This window comes from Tachypleus tridentatus, chromosome 7 (genome assembly GCF_004210375.1).
Source record: "Tachypleus tridentatus isolate NWPU-2018 chromosome 7, ASM421037v1, whole genome shotgun sequence".
In the NCBI taxonomy this organism is placed as follows: domain Eukaryota; kingdom Metazoa; phylum Arthropoda; class Merostomata; order Xiphosura; family Limulidae; genus Tachypleus; species Tachypleus tridentatus.
Genome location: NC_134831.1, coordinates 20,214,636 through 20,227,402, shown reverse-complemented (window position 1 = coordinate 20,227,402; position 12,767 = coordinate 20,214,636). Strand labels below are relative to the sequence as shown.

Here is a 12,767-nt window from a genome sequence, read left to right as displayed (position 1 = left end):
TGGTTCCCTTTTAAGAATCACAATCTCTCTAGTTCGATTTGAAATTGGAAAATGGCCATGACATTAAATAACTCGACACCAGGACTGGAAAGGCCAACTTCAGGAGACTAACGCTGCTGTTTGAACTATCCTTTTGAACTACGTGTTAGTTGTGCTGGCGAGTTATTATTACAACTTGCTTCATGTATTTAAACAATTTTATTACTTCACTTTTTGATACTGGTCATAATGACACACAACCCAGAACCGGGACTGGAAAGGCCAACTTCAGGTGACTGACGGTGGTTCTTGTACTTACCTGTTAGTCTTTCTAGCAGGTTATGATCATTACCATTCTGCTACAGAATGTCTTTTACCACTTCTCATACTCTGTTTTCTCTCTTAACATTGTAGACTAGGTGTCAACATTGGTTTTATGCTTTTTCTGTTTTTCAATGCTGTTTTGTTTTACCTTCATATCCTTTTATGAATTTTACAACATTTACTTTATTTTTACATTTTTACCAGACATTTGGTGCAGATAGCCTAGCTGCTTTGTGCCATAAAACACTAAATCAACCAACCAATTCTTTATAAATTGCTTCACTTAATTTGTTTTGTCACATAAAATTGTTCAATATGACACAGCATGGGGAACCCATCTGTAATTAATGATGCTAAAAATATTTGGTAAGTTGAAGTCTAGGTGAATTGGTTCATCAGACAAACATTGTTTATTCAATTAAAAATATCATACAAAATATTGTGTTAAAATATTTCTTATCACCATCATTACTATCTACAGTTGATGCACATATCCAGTTATTGGATTTTAAAGATTTCAAGGCAACTGTCAAGAACTTGCACAAACTTAGTTTAATATTAATTGATCAGGAAACCAACCAAGACCCACCTCTGAACTTAAGTACGTATACTGATGTATATTGTTGTTGATGTTAAAATTCCCAAATTATACAATACTTTCTAGCAGCAGTCAAGAGTTTGGTCATAAAAGATAGAAAATTTATAGTAGGTTTTTTATTTGGATTTTAACAGTTATTTAAATGTGAGTATCATGAAGTATGAACTTTGGACCACATTTGGTTTGAGACAGATCTTAAAATCTCAGTAAAGTAATAGGTAAAGTACTTTAAAAAATGCTTATATAGGCTTATTCAAAGGTTGGACATGGCTGAGTTAAACTAAGTTCCACATATTTCTGCAGGTAATTATAACATTTTTATTATTAAACATGTATATTCAATTAAAAGAACACAGCTGCAGTGATGTTTCAGAAAATTCAAGAACTCATTTCTACCCTGATGCTATTATGCCATCACTTCACAAGACAACTTATGATGAAGAATATGAGCCTATTGGTCTAGAGGTTAGTGTTGTTTTTAAATGGCTAATATTATTTAATGATTCATTTTTATGTATATAGCAATGCATCTTTCAAGTGACTGCATTGTCAACTGTCAGTAGTAAGTTATGCACCTACCATTGTTGTAATTTTTACTATGGAAGATTTGAACAGTGTTCCACATCTTGAACAGTTGATAGATGGAAACAAGAGAGAACAAGATGACTGCATTCATTCTAAGCTAGTTATAAAAAAATTGAGAAGTTTAAAGAATAATAAGGTTCCTGGGCCAGAAAATATTTTCCCTAAAGATTTTGAAGGAACTTAAAGATTGGATATGTGAGCAGTTTGTTACTATTTTTGTTAGTTTTTGAATAATGGGCAGATACCAGATGATTGGAAATTAGCTAATGTAACTCCTCTTTTCAAAGGAGGTGATAAAGGTTGCCCTAGTAATTACAGATCCATTAGTCTTGCATAAATTGTGGGAAAAGTTTTGAAAAGTCTGATGAATGATGTTTTGCAAAAGCATTTAACAAAGTTTAGATTTTTATTAGATAGTTAACATGGTTTCACTAAGGGAAAATCTTTTTTTACAAATCTTTGGACATTATTTGAAAAGGTTAGTGCTGATGTAGGTGAGAGTAAGAATGTAGATTTGGTGTATCTAGATTTTCAAAAAACATTTGACAAAGTGCCACATAAAAGGCTTCTAAAAAAGTAGAAAAAATTGCAGAAATATATCAATATAAGGAAAATTTTTATAAATAGCTAAGGAGAGGTAAACTATTATGACATTAAATCATCTCTATAGGTTCGAGGGATAAGTTAGCAAGTTGGAAAGAAAGCAGATGGTTATTACAAATGGAGTTAAGTCAAACTAGATTAATATTGCAAGTGGGTTAACCTCAGGGCTCAGTCTTAGGATCTTTGCTTTTTTTGATTTACATCAATGACATAGGTGAAGTAATGGTCAATTAAGTACCTAAATTTATAGATGTTATTAAGGTCTTGGGTATTGCTAGCTGTGAAGATGTTTCTGATTTACAAAAGGGCTTAAGATAATTTAGTGAGTTGGACAAGTAAATGGCACTTGGGTTTTAATTTTAATAAATGCAAGATAATGCAGGTGGGTTATCATAATTTGAATTTGAATAACCTTAACAGTGTTATGAAAGAAATGAATCTTGGTGTAATAACACTGCACAACAAAGTTTTTTGCTTCTTGAACACTGTTGAGTGTTCCTTATAGATTTTTGGCTGCTGATCACGAAAATCACATCCAAATTTGCTCGTCATGTACCGTTTCATCAAAATTTTCAGTTTCACCAGGACACTGCTACAATGGAAAAACGATATCAGGGCAACTGGAATCCGTAAACACTTGCTGACTACTGTTGGACACTGCGACGTGATGCACCAGACATTGAATACAAACAAAAATCAGGAGCAAAGCACTTTTAAGTATGTTGAACTTAATAGCATATTAGAAACATAAACACAATTAAATACGTTATTGCTGGTGAACAGTTAACTGTCTATTTCTCAGAGTTCCTACGTGATGTAGCAAAACCAAAACTATATTTGTGCAATCCCACCAGGTACCTGTCACAATCAGCAAAAAAACTTTTCAAAAAAATTGTTGTGCAGTGTAATCAATCAGTCTCTAAAGTCATCCAAGCAGTGTTCTGTTGCTAGAGAGAGAGAGGAAATATGATTTTCGGTTTCATCTACACAAATATTGAATACAAGTCTAAAGTCATTGTACAGATCACTGATTAGGTCACATTTGGAATATTGTGTTCATTCTTGAGCTTCCTACCAAAGGAAAGATGTCAACTTATTGGAAATGGTTAATAGAATGGTTACTAGAATGATGCCTGATGTGGAGGGGTTGTTATAGAAGGAGAGGCTGAAATTTCTCTAATTATTTTCTTTTGAAAGAAAAGTTAGGGGAAATCTGGTTGAAGTGTTTAAGATTATAAAGGAGGTTGATAGTGTTGATGCATCATGTTTTTTTCATACTTAACAGTGGGAATAGTAGGACTAGGGGATAGTATAAAGTTTGGTAGGATAGAGGTCCTCTGCAGATAAGACTTTATTTTTCTAGTAGGGTGATTCATTTTTTGAATAGTCTTCCTTCAAAATGGAGGCAGTAAAATTAGAAAGTTTAATAGGAGGATCCAAGTATATGAATGATAAACACTGGCTTTAAGATTTTTAAAACATTTATTTATTAATACTTTAGAAGATGGGACAGCTCAGATAGACCAGTATGTCCCATGTGGACTATATATATGAATGTGAACTTCTAAAGTATATTTAATATAATAAGTATTCAAACACATCATCAGGGTTTTGAAGAACTTTCAGCCAACCTAATAAAAAAAAGGAATTATGATAAATAATGTAATATTTAAAAGTTATATGATGTTGCTAAAGATTAAAAGATGAATTAAAATAAAAACGTGTATTAAATTTTAATAAAAGTACTTCACAAAAATCAATAAATAGACAATTAAAACTGGTAAATAACACTGCACAACAATTGTTTTTGAAAAGATTTACTTCCTGAAAAGTTTTTGCTGATTGTGACAGATACCTGGTGGACATGCACAAATATAGTTTTGGTTTTGCTTCATCACGTAGGAACTCTGAAAAATATACATTTAACTTTTTACCAGCAATAACATATTTAATTGTGTTTATGTTTCTAATATGCTATTAAGTTCAACATAATTAAAAGTGTTTTGCTCCTGATTTTCATTTATATTCAATGTCTGGTGCATCATGTTGCAGTGTCCAACAGTAGTCAGCAAGCATTGATGGATTCCAATTACCCTGATATCGTTTTTTCATTGTAGCAATGTTCAGGTGAAACCTTTCACCGTGTTAATCAGACAGCACTGAGATTTGCGGGGAAGTCCAAGTGTGAGTGGAGGAAATGAATCTTGAGTGACATGCTGCACTTCATTGTTTTGTATGCTTTGAGAAGTTTGTCTACCAGCTGAATGTAATGTGGGACTCTGTAATTGCCAAGAAAATTGTCAACAATGTCTTTGAAGGCTTTCCAGGCAATCTTTTCCAGCCCAACTAATAGATATTCGAATCACTTGTCACTCATAACATGTCTGATCTGAGGGCCAACAAAAATGCTCTCTTTGATCTTGGTGTCAGTTATTTTTGGGAACATCTGTCTTAAATAACGAAAACCTTTGCCTTCTTTGTTCATTGCTTTCACTAAATTCTTCATAAGTCCCAATTTTATGTGAAGAGGAGGCAAAAAAATCTATGCCGAGTCAACAAGCGGTTCATGTGCCACATTTTTCTGTCCTGGAACTAACTTTTTATAGAGTGGCCAGCTCTGTCTAGAATAATGTGACTCTTTGGTACGACTGTCCCATTCACAGATGACACAACAGTACTTTGTATAGTTGAGCTGTAGTCCCAGTAACAGAGTAATGACTTTCAGACCTCCTCAGATATTCCAGTTGTACTTGCTGTACTGAATGTGCTTCAGCAACATTTCCATGTTCTCGTAGGTTCCTTTCATGTGTGCAGCATAGCCAATTGGTATTGAAGGGTGAACATTGTCATTGTGTAACAGAACAGCTTTGAGGCTTAACATTGATGAATCAATAAAGAGATGCCACTCTTGCAGGTCATGGTCACAACCCAAATCAGAGAACAATTCTTTGATATCAACACAGAAACAGAGACTGTCAAATTGTGCAAAGAATTTGGTTATATCAATTTGGCAGCTTTGAAAAACAAAAATTTTCGTATCTGGTGACAGCAAACACCATTCCTGCAGTCTCAAACCCAGCAATTCAGCTTTTGCTTTCAACAGACCCAAATCTTTGACCAGATCGTTTAATTCTGACTATGTTGTGAGATGTGGATTGCCTGAGGAGCACGGTTCAAAATCCAGATCAGTGTCACTGCCAGTTCCCTGCATTGCAGTTTCTTCATCTGGTTCGTCTTAGGTCCATTCTGCTGGTGATTTCAGAACTGGAAGACTGTCATCATGTGGCACGGGTCCCATTGCTGAAGGCAGATTAGGGTATTCAATTGACTTCTTGTTTTTGGCAGAGAAACCAGACACATTAGTCAAACAGAAGTAAGAGTCCATCACATAGTCTTTCTGTTCTCGCCATATCATCGGGACAGCAAACGGCATTGTCTTTCGAGTGCCACTGAGCCAAGCTCTCAGACAGACAGCACATGTTGCATAACAAATGTGAGGTGCCCATTCCTGGTCTTGATCACCAATTTTACAGATGAAGTACAGATGATATGCTTTCTTCACAAGAGCAGTCATTGAGCGTCTCTGATGAACAAGCATATACTCACCACAAATATAGCAGAATGTATTGCGGCTGTTACGACATTGATGAGACATATGATCGACACCAATTGTCCTGTAAAACGTCTATAACATCTAACTTGTTACAGTGCTACTGAGGCAATGCTAAATTCTGAAACAATACGTACACCCTATAAGGTCTATATTAATCCAATGAGCAGCATCTGTGTATGCAAGCCACTTTTATAGCTTGCTGAAACAGTGTCAAGCTGGCTCCGGCCTGGGCTGCATACTTCCACATAACAACTTCCAATTTGGTCTGATTTCATGCCTGGACATGCCCAGACTGCACAAAACATTGTTTATAGGTCTCTTATAGAAACAAAAAAATTTTGGACACAAATATAAGAAAAAGCATGACAAAACTGAAGATTTCAATGAAATGGTACGTGATGGGCAAATTTGGATGTGATTTTTGTGATCAGGAGCCAAAAATCTATAAGGAACCCCCAACAGTGTTCAATAAGCAAAAACTATGTTGTGCAGTGTAATTAAAAACATTAAGAATCCATAAGTTATTTAAATTACCTTCAAACTACTTCTGAATTGTTTTATAAAATAACTTTCATAAAATATTTGTCTTGATTATGAAAAGACTAAAGCCAGAAAAAAAAATTATTGTAAAGAATCATTAATACTTAAGAGCAGATTGAAAAAAAAAAATGTTTTGAGTATTTTAACCCTAGGATGCCAGTCTGGGGTCACAGTGTCATCATATCACTTGATATTAGTGACTGATAATATTCTAAGGTTAATGAACTCTGACTTATGGTTTCTGAACGTAAAACATATACTGATTCATTCTAAACCTAAAATTCAGTTTCTGGACCATGTAAATTTTGCTACATATTGTATATTTTAACATATAAGTAGTTTTTATGTGTACAAGAGAAGTGAAATTTAAACATAGTTCCATCTGTGTTTTTGGTAATATTAATATTGGTTTTATAACCTAAACTACGAAATTGACATTTTAAGTTCTTACACTGTGTAATACTCTGTTATTCTATTTTTTGTCTTGCACGATTTAAATGCATTAATGAGTGATTATATTAAATTACTTTGATTACTGGTTAGTGGTGTTGATATTTTACTCACTTTCAGATGATTTTGATCAGTATTGTGATGGTTATATTCCTTTGATAGGATGACATTGATGGTGATACTGGGAGACCTATAGCCTCTAAGAAACCAGAGGAACTGTATGACATACCTGTGGGTGCTACAACGGTGGGCCTTCCCTCTGGAGTTTTTTATCGAGTAAGACGAGATGTCATGTTGCGTTTTTAATGTGATTTACTAAAAAAAATATAATAATGTGTAAATAATTAAACAGATAAATAATCTGGTTTATTATAAATTTTATTCAAATTGCTAACCTTGTATTGTTCAAAGAAGAGAATTCAATGCTAATTTGTGAGAAAAATGATTGAAGTATGCAGTATAGTAAGTTTCTGAAACATTTGCAGTGTCCAAACTCGTGTGAATATATATATATTTGAGTCAATTAAGGCTTGTGTTCTTGAATAGGCAAAGTAGAAAATGTTATAGAACAGCAGAAGAGAGAGGTTTTAAAGTAAATACAGCTTTACCAATTAATTCATTTGCCAAAGCCTTTGTAGGTTTGTAACATCACCTTTCATGTTGTGTTTCTAGTAACTGAGCATGTCTGCTGTGGGCAGAAAATAGAAAAGTGGGCTATAGAATCCACTTTTTCTCTATATACAGAAGTAAAGAATTTATCATTTTTGTCAGAAAGTGTGTAGAAAAAACATTCCAAGTATATGTATCTAGATATTTCTAAACAAATGGAAAACTAAGCTCATGTGGAATATAAGCAAGAAGTATATAACTAAATAAGAGATTTTTAAAATATTATGGGAAGTAAAGCAGTGTAAAATATAAGTAAGGCATGAGTTGAAGAGACTATAACTTTTCATTTCATAATGTTAACTGGGTAAAAATGTTTGTCTTAATTTATAAATAATGCAAGATAACTAATAGCAGTGGTAACTAAAATGATTATGCCTGGCATGGCTAGGTGGTTAAGGAACTCTGCTTATAATCTCTGTACATCAAACATGCTTGCCCTTTCAGCCATTAGGGTGTTATAATGTGACAGTCAATCCCACTATCCATTAGTAAAAAGTAACCCAAGACTTAGCAGTGGGTGATGATGATAAGCTACCTTCCCTTTAGTCTTACACTGCTAAATTAGGGATGGCTAGTGCAGGTAGTTCTCATGTTGCTTTTCGTGAAATTCAAACCAAACCAAAACTAAAATGATTAAACATTGAACTTCAGGCACTATTTTTCTAGTGCTCAGTATTGGCATAGGAAAGTAGAAAAAGGAAGAAAAAAAAAAAGAGAGTGAGATTTTTGAAAGTGCTCTTCTAAGGTGTATCATGAATATACAGTGAAATGAAAACTGTTGTAATGAATCAATAAACAACTGTTGCCGAATCTTGTGAAAAGACCATGATGACTTTTAGTAAGAAAGAAGCTTAGTATTTGGTCTCATACAAATCATTATTTTGGTTGTAGTTGAGCGTGAACTTCTAAAGTATATTTAATATAATTATTCAAAACAGAACAGTCTAAATTATTCACAGCATGGATTCAACAAGGTACTGGAAACATTCCTTAAGGATTTTGGTCCATGATGACTCAATAGCATCATGCAGTTCCCGTGGATTTGTTGTCCAGACATTCATGCTATGAACCTCCTGTTCTACCTGATCCAAAAGGTGCTGTATTGGATTGATATCTGGAGACTGTACTGTCTATTGGACTGTACTGAAGTCACTGTCATGTTTGTAGAACCAGGTTAAGATGATGCATGCCTTTTGACATGGCACATTATCCTACTGGAAGTATTCATTGAAAAACAGGTAGACTGTGGCCATAAAGGGAGGTACATGACCATAAACAATGCTCAGTTACACTGTGACATTCAAATAATACTCGGCTGGTATTAATAGGCCTAATATATGACATGAAAATATTCCCACACCATTACAGTACCAACACTAGCCTGTACCATTGACACAAAGAAGGATAGATCTATAGATTTATGCTGTTTACGCCAAATTCTGACCCTACCATGTGCATGTTGCAGCACAAATTGAGATTCGTCAGACCACATGATGTTTTTCCAACCTTCAATCATTTAGTTTTGGTAATCCTTTGCCAACTGCAGCCTTTCTGTTCTTAGCCAATAGGAGTGGAACCTGGTGTGGTCTTCTGCTGCTGTAGCCAATCCTATTTAAGATTTGATGTTTTGCGCATTCAGAGATGTTTTTCTGCACGCCATTGTTGTAAAGAGTGGTTACATGAGTATTTGTGACACTCACAGAACTGTCACTCTCTGGATGTTTTATGTTTTTTGCACTATTCTCTGTAAACTCTAAGAGACTGTAGTGCTTGAAAAATCCCAAGAGATCAGCAGTTTCCAAGATGCTGGCACCACCACGCCTGGCACTAACAGTCATTTCACGGTCAAAGTTGCTTAGATCACTGATCTTTCTCATTATAACATTTGGTCAAACAATAACTGAACTTCTTGGCTCTGTCTGCATGCTTTGTATATTGAGTTGCAGCCAGATGATTTGCTGTTTGGCTACTTGCATTAAAGAGAAGTGTACCTAATAACGTAGCCACTGAGTGACATTTCTCACCATGGAAAGATAAAAGTGTGCAGATTATAACTTTTTAGAGTTTCATTGAAAATGTAGTTAAACTGATTTTTTCATGTTATAAGAATAAACATGGTGTAAAAATTTAGATAATAAATCAAATTTTAAAATCATAGAAGTTTCATTACTTTTATAAGGAAATATATTAAAGAATCTTCAGCCTCTCTAAGCATGACATTTGTGATATTTGCTTTCTAGATTTACTCTTTTTTGTAATTTTACTACCTCTCAGAGAAGTAGAAAATGTAACATAAATTACTTAATATAATAGTTATTATTCAGGCAAAGCATAATTTTTATAGCCATTAATCTTATTTAGTTTCAGAGCCATAATTTAGAAAATTGAACCTGCCACACCTACCTTTTAAAATCCCCTCTTTCACAAATTGTCAATAGTTCTCTCTGATGTTCGATACCATATTATTAATAACCGATAGGAAGCCAAAAGTTTAATCTATCAAATGCTATATTACATTGTTTGTTTTATTTTTAAATTTGCTTTCATTTTAATCTTTATTCCCATATAAAACACTCAATGAGTTTAGCTGAATTTTTAATGGCTCTTAATGCATAGTTAGAAAACTGGAATAATGAGTTATAGGGCAGTGTCTGCTATTTATTTGTTATTATTTTATGTTCATAGGTAAGTACTGTATTTCTTGTTTTTCATGTGTATTCTTTAGTTCTTATTATAGAAATAACTAGTATAAAGACAAAAATATATTTTCGAGAAATATGCTTGTGAGTAGTTCATGCTTGCATAGCTTGTGCATTACACAATTCAGTAGGATAATGTGAACTACACATTGAACAAGTGATTTACAATTTGTGTGACAGGATTATTAGTCAGTCACAGCTCAAGTGGTAATAAAACAGTAAACTTAAGTAAAAACAGATTTATTTGATTATGAATTTCAAGCTTTTTATGATAAACAAATGTAATTTTCTATTACAATTTGCAGTCATTCAGAAAGAAAGTGTAACTTTTATTTATTTCATATTTTTTGTAATGGTTACAGGATTAATCAAATTGACTGTCCCTGTATAGTCACAGATAAAATATTCAGTTTTACTAGAAAAAAACAAACCAAAAACATTTGAAACTTATTTAGTAGATTTTAGAGATTACATAAATTTTACAATTTTCAGATGAAGAAAAATATTTTTAATCTTAACATGAAAATCACTTTGCACCCAGAACAATCAATACTTTGACTCCATGTATTCATGCAGAAATATAAAAATATATATCATTAAAATTTCTTTTATTTTTTTGCTTCAAAAGACTTGTAATGTTTACTAAAAGCTAGCCATTTTGTGAAGATATACAAAACATTTAGAAATTAAAATCAGCTTGGGATCACAAGCTCAGATGAATTATTCAGAAAGCATGGTGAGAGAGTTAAAGGGAAGAAGAAAGTTTTGTCAGTAGTTTTAAATCAAAATAAAGAATTTAGGAAGCTAGACAAATAATGAATGAACCATTCAGTGTGGAAAATCTGTACTTGATAAAATAAAGGCTTAACATAGGTAAATGGAAGTTGAGAGTCCTATTGCATAGATATGTAACAGTCCCTGAAACTCAAAATATTGATTTGTGTGGAAAACCTTAATGTTGGATTCTAAAATAGAAATTTTTTATAAAGTCATTAAAACTGGAAGAAATGGTTCAGCACTGTAGTAACACGGCCCATTGTAAACTTTCTTGTACTGCATGACTTGTTGAAAACTGTGTGGATCTTTAAATCCATTTATAAGATGGTGACTGAATTGATGTGAGCACAAAAATACTGTGCAAGAAAGACTTATTTGTTAAAATGACCTAAACAATATAATATAAGGTGGAATGCATACAAAAATAGATTTGTCTTTGTTTTCCATAACTTCTGTTGTACTTAGAGCTCTGACTTTCTCTACCACACTAATGATAAAGATGGAAGCTATTTTAAATTCAGAAACAACAAGATTAGCTGGAAGTAGCAAAAGTTTTGATCAAGTACTAAAAATGAAAGTTTCCTATTTGTAAAATTTTGAACTGGTATGATAGTCACATGTGAATTGTTACTGTAACATCTCAAGTATCAAAAAATAAATAAGTTTGATATATAATCCTACAGTTTTGTTAAGCAATTTGAAGCAAGGTTTGGATAAGGGGAAACAGATTGAAATATTCTCTAGGGGTAAGAATAGGTAGTGTCAGGCTAGTGAAATTTTGATCTTGGATCCTGAATATAGTTATCTTAAATACAGGTATTTTTAATGATCATTCTCTATTCTTAAGTATTTTTTAAATAAATTCTTTATAACTGTAGATAAAACTGTAAAGAAGTGCTTAATAGATTGAATGTTTTAACCATGTAGTTTTTTTTTTTCATAAGAGTATTCCAAATGATTAATTTGTCTGGTGTGTATTGTCAAAAAATACTGCCCTTTAAGGTAAATTTTTTGAGACTTTAGTAGATTGCCTGTGACATTCTGATCATTTCAGTGAAGTTTATTGGACATGGAAAAATTTAGTTTATGATTGAGCATTTTGTCTTCAAACAGCTGAAATAACTGTAATCTCCTTCTCTATACTTGAAACTGAAGCTCCATTCATGACATGAAAATTGGAAATGTTTTTATGTATTTTTTCTGTTATTGTCATATAATGGTTTTTTTGGCCTGGCACAAAAGAATGTGAACTAGGCCTGGCATCACTACCCTTCAAAAAATGTGGACATTGTTGTTGTTTTTTATGAGCAGTTTTCACATTTTAATTTTGATTAAGTTCTTTCCTTTTATTTTTACTCTTCATCTCTCTATATACTCATATGATTTACATATGATTCTGTAATTTTAATATTAATACTTTGCTAAATATCTGCCATGTGTCAGTACATATCTGAAACTATACAACAAATAGGTTTTATTTTTAATTTATAATAACCATACTCATACAAAGGTGGTGAAAGTTGAGTTTCAGTTACATCATAAGCCATAAAAAACAACAACTCAGAATCCTTTGAAAACCATTCTGTCATTTGTATGTTTCATATTACTAGTGTCCTGTTTTAATCCCTGCAGGTCCTAGCTACTCATAAGTATACAGCAGAAGATGGGGATGAACTAGACTTTGAACCTGGTGAGATCATTCAAGTAGTAGAATATAATGATCCGGATGAACAGGTGAGTAAGATTATACAATGATAAAATGCTGGTGTTATAAAAATTATTAATTTATGTTTTTCAAACCTCCCATTGTTTATTGGTTAAAAGCATGTAAGCTTAGTTAGTAATTTGTTGTACACAACAAAGTGTAGATGATATGTTCAAAAAACAGTATAACATTTTTTTTACATGTATTAAGTGAATTAAGAGAGGA

At 32.8% G+C, this 12,767-nt stretch overlaps 1 protein-coding gene across 4 annotated transcripts in view; it reads left to right on the top strand.

Moving 5' to 3' along the window:
- LOC143255254 (myc box-dependent-interacting protein 1-like) overlaps positions 1 to 12,767 on the top strand; it is an 81,157-nt gene that overhangs the window by 58,202 nt on the left and 10,188 nt on the right. For all 4 annotated transcript variants that reach the window (XR_013030485.1, XR_013030486.1, XM_076510643.1 and 1 more), the window contains 3 exons: positions 1,251 to 1,366; positions 6,855 to 6,968; positions 12,470 to 12,571. Coding sequence is in view for 2 of the 4 variants with exons in the window: in XM_076510643.1 (XP_076366758.1) it covers positions 1,251 to 1,366; positions 6,855 to 6,968; positions 12,470 to 12,571 (332 nt within the window). In the remaining 2 variants the exon portion in view is untranslated. The remainder of the gene's footprint in view (positions 1 to 1,250; positions 1,367 to 6,854; positions 6,969 to 12,469; positions 12,572 to 12,767) is intronic.